Genomic DNA, 22,479 nt, shown 5'->3' with positions numbered 1-22,479 from the left:
ACTCACTCACTCACTCACTCACTCACTCACTCACTCACTCACTCACTCACTCACTCACTCGCTCACTCGCTTGCTCAGTAAACTCCTCAGTCAACAATTACGCTTTCCGATTGCCGATGTCGTGAAAGAAGAAGCTCCCGCGATTCCCGCGCATACTGAGATTGTCATCATTATGTAAAAAGAATTCATGGTACCCTCTGCACGTCCCGGCCCTTTGTCATCTGCATTTCTGGTATATTCGTGCCGAACCGTTGGATTGTAGCCGGTACTAATTCTACACTAAAGAGACATGATGCAGTTACTCTCAAATGAGAAGCACAGTAATTAAACCAACTCATGATGCCCGCAATATTGGCCGTAAAGTGTTTAATGACTTGGAAAATGCCTTGCCCAAGCAAGACGAACAGTACCACGTTATGTTTTCACAAAGGTGTGCACTGGCTTGTCCGCGGAAAGAAAACCCGCATGGATCCCCTCGTCAACTGGAACAATCACATCAAACGTTTATTAACGCGGGCCAACTTGTCTAAACATGAAGCCTTCATGCCAGATGTTTCACCAGGCATTCAAGTCTCTTTTCCATCGCACACATCAGCTCAACAGCGGCCAATTTGAGTCAGCATTAAGCGACCTGAAAAAATTGCTGCTCGGACAGTTCACAAGCAAGGGTCAATATATGGTCACGGGAGAAAGACCGACAACGCTTACGAGAAACCAGGTGCAACTGCATACAACCTTCGAAGAAGATGAGAACTCTATGCGCGGGCCAGAGACGCAATTACGGACCGCAGTGGTTTGTGCAACAAACTTACTCCATCGAATAAGCAAGCGAAATAACTTTACATGGACGACGAAAAAATGTCTGTGCAGGAGGCCGCCTGGTTCTTGCTGCGGCAGGAAACTAAAGATCCCTCTCGCGAGGGGCACGATCAAATGCAGAGCATTTCCGGGGGCGCACGACGTTAAGTAGTTTGCGTTACGTTAATGTTGTTGCACTTGTTGCTGTTGGTTGTTGTATTGTAATTAAATGAGGAGACGTAATTACGTGGTCACGTGACATCATTTATTACCAGGTGGGTATGATTACTGTGGCGCAGTGGGAAGAGCACCGTGTACCTCGCGTTCCGCCCACAGGTAGTGAATGCGTTGTATCAGCAGCTTCTTGACGTAGTTTGCATGAGTCAGGGATATAAGGCGCGTTCGTAGCCCTCCATTCTGTGTTGGCTTTGTGGCGCAGTCGGTAGAGCACCATGCACCTTGCGTTCCACCCGCAGTGTCGTGGGATCGAAACCAGGCGCCGGTAAGCATTATTTTTTTATATAGTGTAGGGGGAGGGGTGCGGTCTACTACGAACAACTAGGACGGGTGACATCGTGAGTTAAAGAAATGCTCTGCATTTAAAACGGACGCTGCACAGTTCCTTGGTCGGAGCATTTAACGTTTGAGGGGGAAGATGTGGAGAAATACGAGGCCGCTTAGTAACGGCTTTCGATTAGTAGAAAATAAAGAGGAAGACGTAGGTGAGGCGATATAGAAAAACACCCGGCCCTTTTCTTCTTCTCGCGTTATTTCACAGCCGCGAAAGCGAACAATTCCCAGCACCACACAGTACAGGCCGCAATTACGTATACCAGCAGCGGTAGCTATCAGTACCCCTGTGCTAGTCTGCAGTCCATCGGCATGCGCACTACGATGTACAGCCATATACAAATAACGCGAACACAAAAATATGATTTTGAACAAGAAAACACCACAATTCCTATTCATGCAAGTAAATGAGACGTGGCGTAGTTGATCAAAGAAGTTATGATAATGTGGGTTTTCAAATATACCAATACCCGCCATTATTGGACGTCAACGAATAGTAATTGCTAGTTTTGCGTATTCATTTGTCTATAAATGTACACTTAGGGCAGCAAATTGGAGAATCATTAAACTGAAAAGCCCTTTTCAGTGATGTTTAGCTGAGCAAAATGGCGGGAACAACAGTGTTGGGGCTAACCACAACGTGGAATACGAAGAAAAAAATACCTCAAGAAATTTTGATTTTGTTGAGCATCGTACAATCATAGACTAGAAAACAAAATGTGTGATTTCAGGTTTCAATTTCATATTCGGCACGCCATTTCACTACCGTAACGGTAACTGACAGTCGATGACGACGTACCAGCGCGAGCAGCGCGTATTTTACCTTTCGCAATCAGAACATATACAACATTTAATTAGGAACACTTCAACACTTCTTGTGACCTGTACTTGCAAATTTGCCATTTACAATATGATAGCTTTTTCTTGTGTTCATTTATAGTTCTGTAAAACTTGTTGGGGGAGTCAATTCATGAATTCGGAAGAAGATTCACTGCAGTGAAAGAAGGGGAATGACAATAGGACTGGTCATAGTGGCCTCTAGATGCGCTGTTACGACAGCCACCGTGCGTATTCCTAAAACATCTTTAGTAGGATTTCGCGCTTACGTCATAATAGTGATGTCCCGCCTTAACGTGCTATTTTATTGTGAGCCGTCATGCAGTATGAAATTTTTAAACATGTGTTTGGATCGTCCTTTTAATATCTCAAGGATATATTCCTTTACTTCAAAAATTATTGAGCACGAACAAAACCATTCTTCTGGCAAGTGATCGTAGTAATACATTTTACATGGTGGTAATGTTAACTTTTACGCTAGCAGTTTAACTCCTCCTTTATGTAGAGCAAAGCTGCCTCGGCAAAAATAATTAACTGTATGAAGCTGAGCATAGCACCTAAGCTCGATCTGAGTGCAAAGTGTCAGGCAACACGAATAAGTAGTGAACTAAAGCCGAAAAATTTCATTTTAAGCCAGGTGTTTCTCTCACAGTCATTTTTTAACCCCAGTTTCTGTCCTTATTTTCAGTTCATGACATCTAACATGACCATGGTGCTCTGGAAAAGAACCTTTAACACAGACGCATGGGGACGAAATATCACTGCGTGCGTTTCTGCCAATACAACGTATTCTGATAATGCCACTCATTTTATTATGCAAACGTACACGTTTTACAACACCTGCGCGACTAACTGGTAAGCTGCATTGCTTCTAAAGGTACACACAGGCCGTAACGAATATGTATTACCTGAGAACATCTTAAGCCCCGATTAGATGCGACGTATGTTTGGTGTCATGAAACAATACCCCGCGAGGTTGCATGTGTCGCCGAAGTACGATTTGTTTTATACGTCTCGAGCGCGGCCTGTAGGGGCGCCACTGAAATCCCCCTAGTGGCCCGTGTCAAAAGCAGGCGCGGGAGTCGCCGGCCCATTCCCCACTGTCACCGTTGCTTTCGGGGCGCGTTCACGACTGAGATTTACCGTTTTTAAGCGTTGGAAATACACATTTATGTGGAGCAGTCACTCTTATCGCAAATGTGGTGTGTTTACGAGAGTGTAAATGTGTGCGACGCGATCTTAGTCTGGTACATTCGGTATGTACAAGCGCAAGGTGTGCGTCACACGTCGGCGTCGCGAAACCGGGATAAGCATATGGAGATGATTGTGATCGCCACTGCCCTGAAATTTACTAACAATGTCTCCGTAAGCATAATTTTCCCAGATGGTCATGCCATGGCTATACACTACGACGTAAATCAGTTTTGTGCGCTTATATAACCTAGTGGAGCGGTCATACCTGACAGCACGCCAGTTACGCTTGCCAATATCATACCTCAGATATTGATCACTTCCCTGGACATAAATGTCAGGAACATTCTACGAAATATGTACGATGGATAAATCAAAATTACACCCGGGATCAGCGCACGACAAAAAAAAAAAAATGCTCGGGCGTCTAGTTGTGAGCTGGGCGCCCGCAAACATTCATATTTGTTACATATATCCTCCGCGAGCAGGCGGGAGAAGGGCTTCTACAGTAATGCCCGTTCGCGACTAAACGTTTCTTCGAAGCATTGTCATATGACGCAGGGAGCCTGCAAAATCTAGCACAAACGGAAATTAGAAGGCCTTATCAGATGTCCCACTCTTCTAACGACACTACCAGTTTTGAAAAAATCCGTTCGCCGAGGGATCAGCGGTTAGTTGAAGTATAAAATATAGAGTGACGTGAACGAGGAGCTTGTGTGTGTGATTACTAAAACATTCTTTTCTTGATTTCGCTCCGAAATCGTACACAACGATACGTAAGCGTCCCCCTCCCCATATCTCGCGAAATAGCAGTGCATTTCGCACACTAGTGGGTTCCGTAAGTCCTACACGGCTTAAGTTTATACGAACATCTTTAGCATTTCAGAAGCTGCACTGAGTTTTTTTTTCATTTCTCTACGAGCTTTTTTGTCTCTTCCGGACTTCCAGACCATTAATTTTTCAGTGGTTTAATTCACTTTTCTTGGTTCTTGCTATAAGGCATGAGTGCACATCTTTCACGACGCAGAGCCTTGGAATATACTTAACATTTTCGCGTGGCTTCTATTCTTATAAAAGGCACAACTGATTATCAGGTATTGGGTAATCGCATCCCCGAAATATATTTTTCTACGACGCATATATTCGTAATGAGGCCACATTCGTTGTCCGCGCTACAAAACAAAACACACCTCTCACTGTGCCAGTATCAGGTTTAAACGAGGTGACAATAAAATTCACTTGTGCCGGATGTATTCGGAGGTGGCAGTGGTGGTATGCTGCTGCCGTCGCCGACGCCCGTAACAGCGGCCGAGAAGAACGCAGGGCCGCGTTCCCGGATAGCTATTGTTGGTGTTTGAGTACCCTACCAAGACGCAGCGGCTTTTGAAGTGACCTAAACGTGCTGTTTACTTACAGACGTCACCATAAGAAGTTTTTTAGTGCTTGGAAGGGCAAAAAGAAGCGAACGAGAACCAAAACACTTTATGAGCCCCTATAGGCCGCGCAGCGCTAATCCCGTCAACTCCGCGGAGAAGCGGCGGCAGGCGGAGCAGCGATCGGAAAGCTCGAGGCGTATAGCGCAGCGTGTTTCAACACGAACATATCTTATATAAGTACGATGTCCCTACCAGTTTTACACCACTCCTAACAAGATACGAAATCCAAACTTACGTTTAACCATTGCAGATGCACATTTGTTAGATGTGCATGAGAAGATGACAGAAACCAATTTTTCTTACTCAGGATTGGAATGGGACGATTTTTTAAAAGACAACATTTTTAGTGTCAAGACCGTTTTTCCGTAAAGCTTATATGCCTTAACACCTATAAATATACATCTTCAGTGGGTTAGTTATACTTCAGCAGGTTTTTCAACACAAGATATGTCAAAATAAAAGTTTCTGAGTGTATATTTTGTAAGGATTACCGGCAGCTACAATCACGAGATTTCATATCCTGGCATAGTTTTCCCCAATAGCCTGCCTAACCTGTATGTAATGTACTAAAACGCTTCGATGCGAAAATTTCTGTGAAGCACCGATCCGGTAGAGAAAAAAGATAGAAAAAAAGGCGTACTATCATCTAATCGCTACTTTTCTCAGTGAGCGATTATAAAAGAAAGAAAGAAATTAGAGCAGTTCCACCCAATGTGAAAGCAGTCGGAAGAAAAGAGCAGTGATTAATCAACCAGCGGAGCTATGGTCTCACCATCCACGCATTGCGACCACCTCTCCCACAATTTCCTTCCCTGTCTGACTCATCTCTGATGTATTAAACAGATGCTTTGTACGATGCAATTCAAAATGTTCGCCTTCGCAGTGCTAGGACGCCCTTTGCCTGGAACAGCAGGAGCGGGAGTTCTGTTCTTTTTGTTTGCTCTCATTTCACACGGGCCGAAGCCTTACTGCGCAGGGTTGAAAGGGTCGTTTCATTTGCCTTCCGCGGCTATTTATGTGCCTACTATGCTAAAACAAAGTAGCGTTCCCAACTAAATGGACGAGGGATCTTCCGGTTGATTACAGAGATGTTGCCTCAAATTGACCTACAGTTTTAATTAAGGATAATATCGGGGAGGTTCATGACAAGTACGAGCGGTTTAGAAGTTTCGAATGTATACGACTATGTGTACTGTTTGTTCAAGTATGCAGTTTGTTGGCCGGAAGGCTGAATCAAGGGTCAAGCGGGCATCTTTTTGAAGCCTGTGTTTGGGTTTTCTAGTCGGCTATGCCACGGGGCCCTGTTTGGGTCCGCTACGCCGCTTTGTCACGTAAGTGCGAAGGCTAGATAGCGTGACAGCGAACCCGGGCCCCTAAAGGGCTCAGCACCTAAAATATCCTATGATATCTAGTAAAAATTATCCTGTAAAGGCTACAAAAACAACTCACACTTAACATTGTTACCCTATATAATGTTTCTTCCTCAAAAGTAGTACGACCTATGTCTTGCTAATCCATCTGACTCCAGCCTTTTTATTACGTTGGCCCCCTAGATTTATTTTTCGTAATTTTCGCAAAATGATCGGTATATCAAATGCCGCGATTCTGCCGCCTCACCTAATTCGGGCAGGAGAGCGATAAATTGATCAGTGTTCCGGTCTTCATTGACCACGCATACTCCCGAAAGCGGTCGTTGAGGCATCGCCCTGTCTCTCTGTGAGGGGAAACCACAGGTGTTTGGTTAATTCAGTGGTGAGTGGGACTTGTGTGAGTGCCAATAACCAGACGAGGGCACTTGTAAACGGACCAAAACAACCATATTTCCTTGAACAAATATAGTGCACATCAAAATGCAAAAGAATACAAACTCAACTACACCGTGAGCCACTTACAACTCAAAGTTCTTCAAAATGTACATAAAACCGAGAAAAACCAATTGCAAAGAAAATCAAGAGAAGTCCACACAAATTGTTCACTGCGTTGCGGTGATCTTCTCAGAGCGTCGTAGGTTCAGCCGTCGAAGCGATGTGAGGTTCACCGGGGCGACGACGATGACACTGCGCCTGCCGGTAAAGTCGACGCAGAAGACTCACCGTCGTCCTCGTAGACAACGGTCTGCTTGTCACCAGCTCACGACCGGGCGCCAGGTCGTAGCAGGCAACGGGAAGGAGGCCAACAGTGACCCCGGCACATGATGGCCAGCAGGCAGCTGGTCGACCAAGAATAGCGCACTTCAAAGTTTCACGACCCCACGAGTCAGGAGTCGCGACTCAGCCATAGGATGACAACTCGCCAGGTAGACCCTTTTAGAGCTCGGGCATTGAAAACCCGACGAGCTTCAAGTCTTCCGCCTGGACGTCATGCTCCCCAAACCTGCTCCGTCCCCAGCTCCCGGCGTACTCTCGTTGCCGCCCGGCCTCTCCAGCTCCTTGCTAGTTGCCACTTCTCATTGGTCCACGTAATTTGCTCAAGTGGCTTGCTGCTTATTTTTCTGAAGCACATCCACACCGAGGCCAATCCCGCAGCCCGCATATTTGAGCCATGGTACTCGGTGGGCAAGTTCCCACCACGTTGTCGTCGTCGTAATCTTCGAAATCATCGCTTCACCTGACACTGTACTACGTACACTCTCCCGCATATCAACGGAGTTTAATACGCTGCAAAATTTGTTACACACCACCAACATACTAGCACCATTTCTGGTGCTTTTTTTGAAGCCTTGTTTCAGTACGTGGCGCCTAGTGTGAATCTTGTTTGCCTTGCCGAATGCAGCGCGCACGTTCGTACGCTCAGCATTTTTCTTTATGCTATGCAAAACCCCTGACCGGTAGATAATTGCGGGAATCGTCTGAGTTCATTTGCATCCGCTGTATGGGTCACTGGCTCCCGCGGGCTCCCCACCTAAAGCTTTCTTTTCTGACCACATAGCAGCGATCAGCGAAGCCCGCTGCATACAGCGGCCCCTATTGACAGGTTCAACGTTAATGAATGGGATGCGCGCATGACGTTACAGGGCCTTTTTTTCAAGCACACAAAGTGAATTTCCAAAACTTTTTTGTGTTAGCGTTGCATAAGCAATCTGAAGTAGCCACTTTCTGGGTTATTCTGTTATGAAAAGCTGTATGTATTTTGTAAAGTCTGAAAGAATAAAAAAATTCCAAGGCAAACTTACGATAGCCTTGAACCATACGAAGCTGTAGGATTTCTGCCTGCGTGAGCACTGAAGGACACATCACTACGAACTTAGGCTAGTTTCAAATCTTTTATTGACATTTTCTGTCTCCGCTATGCTGCGCTAGTAGTAGTCATCGTCTTATGCATCAATATCATCGTGGTCCTCATGCTAAGCACAAATGCGCGGTATCGCTTGACGACCGCTGGGGTGCAGCGGCGGCGCGTACGTGCACGACGCATGCGCGGCGTTCCTGGAGTCACGTCGAGGTTTTATGAAGGAGGTGTTGCGCCCGTCCTGGTGTTGCTGGTTGCACGACGATGCGGGGCACTCCTCGGGGTTTTCGCTTTTTTTTTTCTAAAGCCATCACGGGAGCCGGGGACGCTCGGCGATCGCCTCGAGGCACGCGCTTGAAAGCGCGCAGCCTATTTTTCTATTTTAAACGTGTTACGCGCCACACATTACGGCCAGCTAGGAAAGCACCGCTGTTAAAAATATTAAGCGACATTTATGGCGGCTGCAATTACAACAGTGGCACGACATTATCCGTATTCGTTTTGCGACGTGATTGGGCGGTACCCGATTTTATGCTTAATTCTCACGCACCTGCATACTTGTGAATCTTGTTTTTTTTAGAAAAATTTTAGCACCATTTGTAACTAGTGTATCTTTCAAAATGTAGTTTTTAATGTTATTTTTGGCGAGTTGTTAAATCGGTGTTGGTTTAGCTTCCTTGCAACATTGCCATGGCTTCCGGCGTTGTCGATCTGTGATCGGAATTACTCTGAAACTGCCATTTCCCGTTGTTCGTATGTTGTGCTTCCGTAATGGGCTGGCTGAACCTCCCATCACATAGTTTATCCAGCAAGTATCATTCCATGCTGTCACGTAAGAAGCGCTGAGGCTGACACAGCACTCAACACCCTCCACGAAATCGGGGATGCTAACCTGGGTGACGTTTCTCCAGCAGCTTCGGACCTCGCCGGTCCCCTACGTGCAATACCCACCGGCTCATGAAAGGCGCGATTAGCCAATAAATTAAAACCCCGCCGGGTTTTGAACCCGCACAGTGCGACGTGACTCGCCTAGTGATCGAACCCACTGAGCTTAAAAACATGTGAAACTTGCGAGAGGCTCACAGTCACCAAAATTAGCACCGTTATAGCGGAAGCTATCACGGCTTCGGTCATTAAAACTTGCCACTGTGTACGAACACGAAATGCTGAAAAATCAAACATCATCGTTCAGTTCTATTATCACGCCAAACAAGCCTCTGCCGCCCTCAAAGCGCTAAATAAAGCGCCTGCACAACCAAAATGCTGACCTGAAAAATCCAGCACCGGTCTATGTAATGAGCACCTAGGACCCACACTTGAGTAATTTCTTGCGACTGCCGTTAAGCGGAAATACGAAAGTACATGGAAGGTGGTGTGGTCCTACAACGGAATAATTTTTGCGAAGGAACACGACGACCCACCAGCTGTACAAATTTCATGCGAGAAAAGCGTGTGCAAGATCGCTTCGAGACAAGATAGCCCCGTTTCTGACACGCCCCCAGAGAAAACTCATGGTGCAGATTTGGTGCACTAGGAAGATGCACGGCTCTATTTGCTGACGTTCGTAAGCAAAATGGAATATAAAAACTGCAATCACCAAGCAATAAAAAAATAAAAAAAAGTTATTTTAGTCCGCCCTCGGCATAAATGCACGCTCACTTGTACAAAAGCTGGATGACATGCATTCCTACTAGCTCAATTTTCTTTTGAATTCAGTTCCATAATGATGAAGGAAACTTGCTATTCTTAAAAAAAAACAACACGCTGCATTAACCTGGTTGCCAGAGGTTTTAATAACCGTACTAGTAGACGAGCGGAGGAAGTTACAATTTATACTAATGGTAACCAGTACGATATATGACCTGAATTCAGTTACACAAACTCTGACTATAATCTTTTGAGCCTGCGTAGCAAAAATGAACTTACCTCGGTCCTCTTCTGGCCACCGCATGGAAATATAACACAGTTTCTTGACGCGTATGAAAAAAGTTAGAATATGCTAGTACCAATAACGTACATCCTGTTTCTGGTGGTGACCTAAATCCTAACATGTTTGAGGGAAACACGGATGTTCGTCAGTTCAATGAAACACTCGATTCATCGGGTTTTTTAAATGTGACTACGACTCCTACCCGAATAACAGACACCACAGCAACGGCTTCTGATGTTTTTGTGACAAATGTGAAGACGCGTATATTTAGTTCCGCCATGGTTGTAGCGGATATCAGTGACCAATGCTCAGTTTTTGTAGTATAAAAAATGGTATAAGGCACATTGAAAATGATGAGCCTATTGTTTTTCTGTGTGTAACTGTGATGAGGCGCCCGTGAAGGAGAAAGAAGAGGGCCGAGGAGCGCGCGGAGCGTGCAGAAGAATCGAATCGGCAAGTGTTGAGCGGACGCAGTTGACGCGCTGGGCGAGTGAGCGCGGCCCTGTGATCGCTTGGAGCTAGAAGCCAGGGTCTCAACCGCTGCTGTCGCCGGAGAGCCGTCGGCCGCTGGTCCGGTTACCGAACTCTGTCTGCTGGCCCGTGCCTGGATCGGATGACGCGCTGGGCCAGAGAGCGCGGTTCGGGGAAACACTGGCTCACAACCGCCGCTGGGCCATCGAGCCGTCAACCACAGTGCACGGTCCCTGACGTCCGGCCGCTGTCCCGTGTCCGGACCCGACGTGACGTGAGACTTCTCAGCGAGCAAGCCGCGCCGTGGTGCATCGGCCGATCCCACGTACTTCGTGAGGAGACCTCGTTGGACTGCTGCGCACCCTGACCATGTAGGACGTTTCCTCCCTTGCTCTCTTTAGCGAACAGTTTTCGTTAGCCTGCTACCGCATTTAACGCTCTTTCCTGTAGTCTCGTTTCCGCTCTGTGTTTCCGTTACTCTCTAACCTTCTGCTCTAATTTTCCACGCATAAACCTATCCCTACTTGCGCATGTATTACCGACTCGTGACTTTCTAGCTGGTCCTAGGCCCATTCATGACAAAAAGTGGCGAGCCCATTCCGCGCATAGACGTCGTATTTGCCCTCGCTGGGAAGAAGAAATTCTTCTCAAAGTTCGATTTTACCAAAGGCTATTGGCAAGTACCCATGACTGCTGACAGCCGCGAGAAGACCGCGTTTTCGAGCTTGTCGGGGTTGTACCATTTCCGGTATATGCCGTTCGGTATAAAGACCGCCCCAGCCGTCTTTGCACGTTTAATGCGAGCTGTGCTAGGTGGGTTGAAAAACGTCCACCACTACTTCGATGACGTAATCGTGGTAACGGACACCTGGCAAGAGCATTTGGACACACTGGGTCGAGTGTTTGAAAGAATAAAAAATGCCAACCTGACGATCAAGCCAAGCAAGTGCGAAATCGAAGAGCGCACCATTTCCTTTTTAGGACACCGCATCGGGGACTCCCAAGTGAAACCCCTTTTGAAGACTTTGGACAAGATCTTGGGCTCTAAACGACCAAGAACGAAAAAAGCGGTACAGTCTTTCTTGGGGTTAACCTGGTACTACCGGAAATTCATTCCCAATTATGCTGCTATTACAAAACCACTAACCGACCTGACCAAAAAGGGGCAAAGCAACACTGTATGCTGGGGCGAACAAGAAGAACAAGCTTTCAACACTTTGAAGACTCAACTTGCCTCTGCACCAATTTTGCAAGCTCCGGACCTCACTGAGCCCTTCATACTACGCACAGACGCTTCAAGCACGAGCCTCGGGGCGGTTCTCTTGCAAAGGGGGCGCGAGAATGTCTTACACCCCATCGCGTACGCGAGCCGCAACCTGTTGCCGAGAGAGACGCGCTACTTAACCATTGAGCGCGAGTGCTTGGCTCTGATCTGGGCGGTGAACAAATTTCATATTTATTTATATGGGAAGCCTTTTATTATACAGTGTGACCACCAGCCCTTAAAGTACTTGCAATCAGCAAAGCACGTGAACAGCAGAGTGTTACGCTGGAGCTTGATACTTCAAGAGTACTCTTTCACTGTCAAGTTTATCAAGGGCACCGAAAATGTAGGGGCTGACTACATGAGTAGAATTTAAGAATCCAAGTCCCCCTCGTGTATTTAGTAGTGTGTTCTGCACGTTTGTTGTTTAACTAGCCACTGTGGTTGTTCGCGTATTTTAGTGCTTTCCCATACCACTGTGCATCCATTTCGCGTTTTAAGTGTCCATTGTGACTGATCGTGCTGCCGTGAACTATGGACCTTATCGTGCTTCCCCAGAACTCCTCCGCATTTTTTATTCTTTCAAACACTCGACCCAGTGTGTCCAAATGCTCTTGCCAGGTGTCCGTTGCCACGATTACGTCATCGAAGTAGTGGTGGACGTTTTTCAACCCACCTAGCACAGCTCGCATTAAACGTGCAAAGACGGCTGGGGCGGTCTTTATACCGAACGGCATGTACCGGAAATGGTACAACCCCGACAAGCTCGAAAACGCGGTCTTCTCGCGGCTGTCAGCAGTCATGGGCACTTGCCAATAGCCTTTGGTAAAATCGAACTTTGAGAAGAATTTTTTCTTCCCAGCGAGGGCAAGTACGACGTCTATGCGCGGAATGGGCTCGCAATCGGAGACAAGTTTGTTAAGCTCTCTAAAATCAATGCAGAGCCGGATGGTACCGTCAGGTTTCTTTATAGCCACCATTGGCGCATTGTAAGGAGACTGCGATTTTTCAATGATTCCCATCGCTAGCATGTCTTGAACTTCTTTTTCAATCGTCTCATGAAGTGCAAGCGGTAGTGGATATTGAGAAACGTGTACAGGCTTGTCAGTCGTTAAATTCAATGGGCGCTGTACAACGTCTGTTTTTCCGGGCAGGTCAGAAAAGATCAAGCCATACTTTTGGATTACTTCCTGCACCTGAGCCCTCTGCTCAGCATTGAGTTCAGGTGTGAACTTGACATCTTCGCAAGTTTGCGTCTGACGAAGCGGAAGTGTGGGAAGGCTGTCGGCCGATGGTGGGTCGTCGAGATCATCTGTGGTAGCCGGGACGTCGTCAATTGTAAGGGCAACTGATGCTTGCGGCGGTGGCGAAGACGTCCTTTCTTCGTACAGTTTCAACATGTTTACGTGGAAGACCTTCCTTTTGCCACCCAGGCTGATCTCGTAGTCCACGTCGTTTTTCTTCCCGGTGATCTCGAATGGCCCCTTCCAATGCATCAGCAATTTGTTTGAATCAGTTGGGAGCAAGATAAGAACCTTGTTTCCAACTGAAAGCTTCCTCGGGCGACTTTTCCGGTCATAGTAGTCCTTTTGTTTTTCTTTTGCTTTGCCAAGTTGCTCATGGGCAATTTTACACGTCTGCTCCAGTCGGTCTCGTAGATCGACGAGGTATCCGTAAGTCGTCTGAACCTCACCATCGAGGTCATCTTTCGTCCACAGCTCCTTGAGTACAGTCAAGGGCCCTCGCACATGTCGTCCGTAAATGAGGTCGAAAGGGGAGAAGCCCAGGCTGGCTTGGGGTACTTCCCTGTAGGCAAAAAAAGTGGCGCGATGTAGCGGTCCCAAGACCTAGGTTTCTCCTGGCACAGTCTTTTTAGCATCGTTTTCAAAGTGCCGTTAAACTTTTCAACCAGCCCGTTCGCCATGGCATGATAGGGACTAGTGCGGAGGAGCTTGATTGACAGCAGTCGGCTGACTTCTCGCATCAACTCTGAGGTGAAGCTGGCACCTTGATCGGTGACGATCTCCTTGGGGATACCGATGCGAGAGAACATTTCAATGAGGGCCTCTGCGACATGTGCTGAATCAATCGCTGGGAGAGCTACAGCGTCCGGGTATCGGGTCGCGAAATCGATGAGCGTTAGCACGTATTGGTTTCCTTTCTGCGACTTGGGGGAGAATGGGCCAACTACGTCAACAGCAACCCGTTCAAACGGCGTCTGGATTAACGGTGTGCTGACCAAGGGCGCAGCACCTACTTTTCCCTTAGGCGTCGTTCGTTGACACCGGTCGCAGAATTTAACAAAGCGTTTTACATCTCCATGTATGTCAGGCCAGTAAAACTCTTGCAGGATACGAACGGTCGTTCTTCTGATGCCTTGGTGGCCCGCCATGATACTTTCATGTGCCACTCGGAGGATGGGTTCCCTCAGTTTCTTAGGAATGACAACTTGCTTAAACTTCCTGCCCGTGGCAAGGTGGTATTCCCGGTACAGGAGGTTGTTGGACTCAAAGAACGAATAACTCTGTCCTTTACCAGATGGAAAATCCTTTCCTAACTTCCGGAAGCAGCGGCGGAGGGTAGGGTCTCGCCGTTGCTCCTCAACCAACTCTTGCCTTGTGATGTCGGCGCAGATGATTTTAGATACCGGTAAAGGTGTAACCTGGGCCCGATCCGTCTTGGCAACAGCCGACACTAAAACATCTTCGGGTAGCTTTGAGGCTGTTGTGGCCAGTGCTGCGCTCGTGGCATCTTCGGCTTTGTGCTCCCAATCAGGATCTGGCATGTGAGGTTCCCTCACACCTTGTATGTTCCCGAGCACGAGGTCGTAAATTGGCTGATCCATACAAGCAGCAGTAATCTCGCCCACAAAGTAGGGGGTTTGGACGTAGATGTTTGCCTCTGGGAGTTGCTTAACTGTTCCATGGAGGAGCAGTACCCGGGTGGTTTTTCCTGTCAGGTGGTTCTCGCTGACCAAGTCACGTCGGACAATGATGGTGTTACTGCCAGTCTCCCGAAGAACGGTGACGGGATTTCCGAGTAGTCGGCCTTCGACGACCGGCATTCCTTTCACTAGGAAGGCAGATTGTTGCTCAACGATGCCGCGAGGACACTTGTCGCTTGGGGACACTTCGTGTTTGACGTCAGCGAATTCGGCGTGCTGCTGTGGCGCTTTCCGGGGCTCAGTGATAGCACAAGCAGCAACCTGCTCTTTTCCACTGGGCCGATTCCTGCAGTTTTCAGTTTTATTACCGGAGCGACCACAGGTAGCGCATCGTGCCTGTTCTTTAGTGGATTTACGGCAGTCTTGAGCACGGTGTCCTATGCGGTTGCACACAAAACATCTCGGGGGCGCTTTCTTTAGGGCGTCGGCCGCGACTTTAGCTGTATCCCGGCCGTCATCGGAGACCTTCCCGAGGTTCGACAAGTTTTGCGCTTCCAGGAAACAATCCGCCGCATCGGCTAGGTCGTTCAGCGTTTTGCACTCGCGTTCTTTCAAGAAAATCACGAGCTTAGGATGGCAGCAGCGGATGAATTGTTCCCCGATGATATGGTCACGGAGAGCCTCGAACGTTTTCTGAATGTTCGCCATCTCTATCCAATGGTCAAAATAACCGGTGAGTTTCGCTGCAAGCTGTTTTCCTGTTTCGCCATCCTCCGCCCGCGCTTTCCTGAATTTTTCCTGATAGCCTTGGGCTGTAAACCGGAAACGCTGAAGCAACGCCTTTTTTACTTTGCCGTAGTCAATAGAGTCCTCCGCGGTCATTCGGCCAATAATGGTAAGCGCCTCTCCACTTAAGCACATGCTTACCGCAAGAGCCCATTTGTCTTGCGGCCATTGCTGCCCTGTTGCTGCGCGTTCAAATCGTTGCAAGGTCGCGTGCAAGTCGTCGCGCTTCTCGTCAAACAGAGGAAGCAATTTCTGTGGGTTGATCGCATTTATGGCGGCAAGAGCTTCATTTCCCGCGGCGGGATTCGATGGGTTTGCACCGCCCTCTTGGAGTCGGATTCGTAAAAGTAGCAGTTCTTTCTCCCTTTCCGCGGCTTCTTTTGCTCTTTCTGCAGCTTCCTTATCCCTTTCCGCGGCTTCTTTTGCTCTTTCTGCGGCTTCTTTTGCCCTTTCTGCAGCTTCCTTCTCCCTTTCAGCTGCTTCCCGGCTAGCTTCCCTCTCAGCGGCCCTTGCGGCACGCTGCTCAGCACGTTCGCTATCTACCCAAGCCCTAAGCTCTTGACGCGAAAGCCCGAGCTGAGTTCCCGCAGCAAGTAACTTCTCAATGTCCATGCTTTCTAGCTAACCTTACAGGCGCGTTCGCGGCTTACCGACTCCTTCCAGCGGATGTTAAGTATCCTGGCAGGCTCGCCACTTTTTGTCATGAATGGGCCTAAAACCAGCTAGAAAGTCACAAGTCGATAATACATGCGCAAATAGGGATAGGTTTATGCGTGGAAAATGAGAGCAGAAGGTAAGAGAGTAACGGAAACACAGAGCGGAAACGAGACTACCGGAAAGAGCGTTAAATGCGGTAGCAGGCTTACGAAAACTGTTCGCTAAAGAGAGCAAGGGAGGAAACGTCCTACATGGTCAGGATGCGCAGCAGTCCAACGAGGTCTCCTCACGAAGTACGTGGGATCGGCCGATGCACCACGGCGCGGCTTGCTCGCTGAGAAGTCTCACGTCACGTCGGGTCCGGACACGGGACAGCGGCCGGACGTCAGGGACCGTGCACTGTGGTTGACGGCTCGATGGCCCAGCGGCGGTTGTGAGCCGGTGTTTCCCCGAACCGCGCTCTCTGGCCCAGCGCGTCACCCGATCCAGGCACGGGCCAGCAGACAGACTTCGGTAACCGGACCAGCGGCCGACGGCTCTCCGGCGACAGCAGCGGTTGAGACCCTGGCTTCTAGCTCCAAGCGATCACAGGGCCGCGCTCACTCGCCCAGCGCGTCAACTGCGTCCGCTCAACACTTGCCGATTCGATTCTTCTGCACGCTCCGCGCACTCCTCCGCCCTCTTCTTTCTCCTTCACGGGCGCCTCATCACAGTAACCAAGCGTGCGTTAGAGTGGTTTGAGTATAGCTTAATGAATTGTGACTGATCGTCCGCCCTTACTACAACAAATACGAACGATTCCAACGCCGAGTTAATTGAAAAATTTATCCGTATTTACTGAGCCAAATTTTCCCTGAAGTCGCGAACACCTTTTAAGAAAAGTGGAAAACCTTGGGCTGCGCAAGACCTACTTCCTTTGATAAAAAACAAAAATCGCCGTTTCCTCTCATAACGTCGGACGCGTTAAGAAGAAGCGCTGAAAGACTGCAAAAAGCTGAGCAAATATTTGAATTCGGAACTGCGACTTGCGAAGGTCACTTACTATCAGAAAGTATTTGAAGTTTCAGCACGACAACCATTCGATGCTACGTCGAAGGAAATAAACCGAATTCTAGGCTGCCGATGAACAACATATGTCCAAAAATAGTACGAGCTGACGCAGAAGTAAAACGCCCTGAGATTGCAGAGTAGTTTATTTACAACTGCCTGGAAGCATTTCGGCGTACCAAAATTTCTATCACGAACATAACATAGATTGCGCTGCTTTTCTGAAAGCATTTTCCTTGCCCTGATGGATGAATGTGAGATATTTTAGACATTTACGGCCTTACGGAATAGTAGAGTGCCCGATATAAAAAAACATTTGAGTAACACCAGTGAAGTATGTTATACATTTTATTGTGCCAATTCTAGCACATTATTTTAAATTTAGCAATTGAACCTGGCGACTTTCCTGACACATCGAAAATTGCCAGGGTTTCTTTGATTTTTAAAGGCGGACACTGAAACCTGCCGTCCAATTACAGACCAGTATCTGTGTTTACCCTTTTCTCAAAGGTTCTTGAGAAATTATTATCTTCCAGAATAACAATGTTTTTTTCATAAAAATAGTGTAATAACGACTTCCCCGTTCGGTATTAAGGCTGAACGACTGACTGAAACTGCATTGCTAGCGCCTGAAGAGGACATTGTACCGAGCATTGAGCCAAACAATTACTGATTTTTTAAAAGGAGCTGATTGCCTTGATTATAGAATTCTTATTGAAGACCTCCAGTGTTATGGCGTCCGCGGAAAGCCTTTGGAATTACTACAGTCATATTTGCATTATAGAGCGCAATCTGCTCACATAAGTAGTGTAAATCCACCTTATTTGCCAAAGTCATGCGGCGTACCGCAGGGTAGTATTCTAGGTTCACTTCTTTTCTATGCTTATACAAAGGACATAGGTAATATAGACTGTATTGTGAAATTTATTATTTATGCTGATGACACTCACTATTCTTGTATCTGGAAAAGGTGTAAATGCTGCAATACGTAAATATAATGAACCTCTTACTCGGGTATCCACTGGGTGCTAAAGTAATACACCAAAAGTCAATCCAAGTAAAACGAAAGGCGTTATATTCTGCTCTACGAATAAAATTGTTCTATACCATGACACTATACGTTTTGTGGAGCAGATTGTAGAAATAGTACTATAACATAGAAGATTAGGAGTATATTTTTCTTACCATTTGAATTGGAGTGCCTGTGTTGCCTACCTCTGCAAAACATTCTCCCCAGCCACGGGAACTTCATCGTGCTGCCACCCATTATAGCCTTAAGCAATCCAGCTTGAAATAGATTACACTTTCTTCATGTCTTATGTAAATTAGTGCTGTATAATTTGGGCAGAAACAACCAAAACCAATATAAGCACATTTCTAGCAGAGCAGAAAAAGGTAATTGGAAATATACACCGCATGTGCAGCAAAAAGATGTGTTTTCCCGCCTATAATATTATCCGCCTGGACCGCACCTATGACAACAGACTTTTACATACAATATTTTTTCACCACCTGTTGTCACCACCTTCATAAAGCTCTTTGTTTCACTAAATTGTCGCGAAGCTTCTATACACATCAGAAGCAAGGATATATGGCACGTGCCATACTTCCATAACTATTATAAAGTAGTCCCTGGCCCATAAAGTACGGAGCATATTAAACAGATACAATTGCATAATCAGATACAGCGAACGTGAGCTCGAAAATAGAAATACTGGAATTTTCTTTGTGCCCTTACATCCATCTAGTCTTTGCAAAAAAAACCTTTTTCACGTCTACCTCAGTATTATGTCATTTTATAATGCTGCGCTGATATGGTTACATCTCGTCCCGTGCTTTCTCAAACACTGCGTTAAGAACTGTTGCATTATTGTTGCGCTCTGTATTGTTGATTTTCCATTACAAGCTTGCATATACATCTGTGTGTGTATATATGTATATATGTAGTCGTCTACAGGCCACCAGGGAAGAACGTGTTAATGTTTTTGCATGAATTAGAGCAGGTATTAATCCAACTAAACAAACATGACAATCTTATCCTTGTTGGCGACTTTAACATAGATATATCCAGACCTGGAAAAATGGGAGTCTCGGAATACCAAACTCTCATTTCAGGCTTTGGGCTAGAACACAAAATAGTTGGTATAACTAGAGAAGAGGTCCTCGGAGACAAATTAACTAGATCAAGCATTGACCATATTATAACCCGAATAGACGATGGGCAGACTTGAGCGAGAATTATAAAACAAAAAGTCGCTGACCATTACGTTGTGACGCTTACCGTGCGCATGGATTACGGAGATAATTCTGACGAAAAGAAAATTAAACAAGTTTCAATTGTGGACAATGTAAAGGTTGACAAGTTTATATCTGAGGAGCACTGGGACAATTTGATAGGTCTAGACCATACGAAGGCGTATGATGAACTCGCTTCAAAATTGCAGCACATATATAAGTCAAGCCAAAGAACGGTAACGATTAAACAAAGAAAGAAAGACAAACCATGGTTAACTCAAGAAATAATGGAGTTAAGTTATTTGAATGAATGTTTGTACCGCAGAAGTAAAGCTAACCCAGCTGATGAAATTTTAAAACATGAATCGAGGCAAATGAGAAATAAACTTACCGCAAAAATAAGGCTGCCCAAGAACAATTACTATAAAAAAAACCTAATAGCTGCCGGAAGGATATAAGAAAATCATGGCAATTAGTAAACTCGTTAACGGGCAGAAAGCCAAAAGATGGCATAGACGAGGTTATTACGATCAACTTCCCTGAAAGACAAGCTGAGGAATTAGCAAATGACTTCAACAATTGTTTTGCGGACGCCTCCAGAAAATTAAGAAGTCAAAGTGTCATAAAACAGTCACAGATATACAGTCCGAAAAGTAACATGCGTTCAGCGTATCTACCTGATATAACCGAGCAAGAAATATGGGAGATAATTAGAACATTTGCTACTAACAGAATGCCAGGTTACGACGGGATCCGAATTAGAAACCTGGTTGTGCACTTCGAAAAGCTGAAAGCATTGCTGATGCGCATTTTTTCAAAAATACTAGAAACAGAAAAAAATCTGAGAGGAATGAAAATTTCATTGATTAAACCTGTCTTCAAACAGGGAAAAAAAGTCCAATGCGAAAATTATAGGCCCATTGCTATATTGTCCTGCGTAGCCTGTATTCTGGAGAAAGCCATTTACAGGAGGATGATCTCTTTTTGCGAGGACTTTCAGCTTCTGTCGGATGCACAACATGGCTTTCGTACTGGGAGAAGTACAATTACATTATTAGAGGATTTTGCAGATGGTGTAAACGAAGCAATTGATAGTAATAATATAGCCCTTGGATTATTTATAGACCTTAAAAAAGCATTCGATACCATTCACCACAGTATTATCATTAACAAATTATCATTGATCGGATTTCGCGGCATATATACAAATTTGTTTAAAGATTACTTTGAAGACCGTTATCAACTTGTTAGAATCAACAGTACTGATAGTAACCGCTTGCATCTCCGATATGGCGTGCCTCAGGGCTCTATTCTGGGACCATTACTTTTTAACGTGTACGTTAACGATATCTCAGACGTTAAGCTGCATTCTAAGATCTATCAGTACGCTGACGATACAGCCCTTGTATTAGCGGGGAAAAACGTATCCGAGGGACTGGCATTGTTGCAAGAAGATATTAGTAAAATAATAACCTGGTTTGAAGATAATCACATCTATATTAACAAAGACAAATCCCAGCTTATATGTTTTTACAGTCCGCATAGATAAGTTGAACTCCATGTCCCTTTGTATTTACATAATAGTCTATGTAGAAATTGCAAATGTGCTAGTGTGAATTTTTCGGCAAATAAAGTACCAGGGCCTAATATTCGATGAAACGTTTTCATGGACCAGCCATATCGAACACCTCGCAACTCGACCAAGACAGGTTTGTGCATCAATATAAAAAAGTAGATCGGTTTGTGACGGGAAATTGCGTAAAATTATATACAAAACATTAGGGGAATCGATATTGCGGTACGGTGTCTCAATATATGGGTTAGCTTCTCCGTATAAACTAAGTATATTGAACAAAATACTCCGCAGCATTACCAAAAATATAGCATATGGCACAAGGGAATTCTCGGATGATACAACCAAGCTTATAGCAGCAAACTCAGTTTTCAGCGTGCAGCAGCTATTTTTGTCTGTAACACTTACAAAAAACTTTTTCTCGAATGACTTTAAAATAAAGAATGTGAAACCTTTGGAAAACTGAACAGTATAAATTTCCAAAAGTGTACACCAACTATGGCAAAAGGACTAGAGCATTTTATTTGCCATTTTACTTTAATACATTGCCGAATGACGCTCAAGTAGTCTCTATGAAAGACGCTCGAACGTTAATCCATGCCTGGATTTCCGAGAATATTGCCCAAATAAACGCGACTGCAGAAGAAAATATCGAATCTGTGTTTGTGTGTGTGCGCGTATATATATGTATGTGTATGTGTGTGTATGTAGGTAAACTTCGAACAAGGTAAAAGCACGATTGTGGCCTACGTTTCAGCAAAGAGAACTTGGAAAGCAAGTTCTCTTTGCTGAAACGTAGGCCACAATCGTGCTTTTACCTTGTTCGAAGTTTTTCTTCTCTTGTGTTCTCTACCATCTTCAAAGTTCTACTACTCCCTGTATGTAGGTATGTATATAGGTGTATGTATATATGTATATATATGTATCTATATATATATATATATGTATATATATATGTATATACAGGGTGTCCCAGCTATCATGCACCAACATTTAAAAAAAGAGAAATTGCGTAACTCGAAGAAAACCTAGTGCATAATGTTTGCAGTACTGTGAAGAAGCGGAGAGTAATTTTTTCGTTAATGAGACTTAATTAATTGATTGTAATTAATTATCTAACTCGAGAAATACTGTCCTAATCACTAAAGTGTCAATGAGGCACTTGTAGGTAACCACGAGGGCATCTAACTGCGCAATTTTCAGCGACGAACTAATTGCATACTCATTTATTCTGACTGATAAAGGAATCCCGCGAAATATGAAAAATACCACGTGACGACGCTTACGCGCGCATTGTAAAGCAGCGTCCCCAAACAAAGCTGATTGAAAGCAACTGCTTTGCGTGTTACCCGCCCGAAGAGACAGCGCATCACCTTGATAATAGCATGCATGGAAGGAGCAGCAGCAGCAAGATTCGCGGGACGCGTGTGCAGATAAGGAACAAACTCGGTCGCGATTTCTTCTTTCTTTCTTTTGTCTATTTCATTCTGGCTAACTCAGAGGCAGCCTGTTTGAGGGCGTTGTTGTACGGTGCGCGCGGAGGCGCCGTCACGTGGTATTTTTCATATTTCG

The 22,479-nt window shown here is 45.8% G+C and overlaps 1 protein-coding gene across 1 annotated transcript in view; it reads left to right on the top strand.

Annotated features, from left to right (window-relative positions):
- Positions 1 to 22,479, top strand: part of LOC144167262 (uncharacterized) — a 105,164-nt gene that overhangs the window by 20,215 nt on the left and 62,470 nt on the right. The window contains exon 2 of the mRNA XM_077696590.1: positions 2,894 to 3,060. Within this exon, the coding sequence (XP_077552716.1) occupies positions 2,894 to 3,060 (167 nt within the window). The remainder of the gene's footprint in view (positions 1 to 2,893; positions 3,061 to 22,479) is intronic.

Source organism: Haemaphysalis longicornis, unplaced genomic scaffold, assembly GCF_048455015.1.
Source record: "Haemaphysalis longicornis isolate Haplotype H1 unplaced genomic scaffold, Haemaphysalis longicornis Haplotype H1 scaffold_2, whole genome shotgun sequence".
NCBI classification, from domain to species: Eukaryota; Metazoa; Arthropoda; class Arachnida; order Ixodida; family Ixodidae; genus Haemaphysalis; species Haemaphysalis longicornis.
The sequence above is the reverse complement of the archived record's forward strand: the minus strand, read 5'-3'. Positions and strand labels throughout refer to the sequence as shown.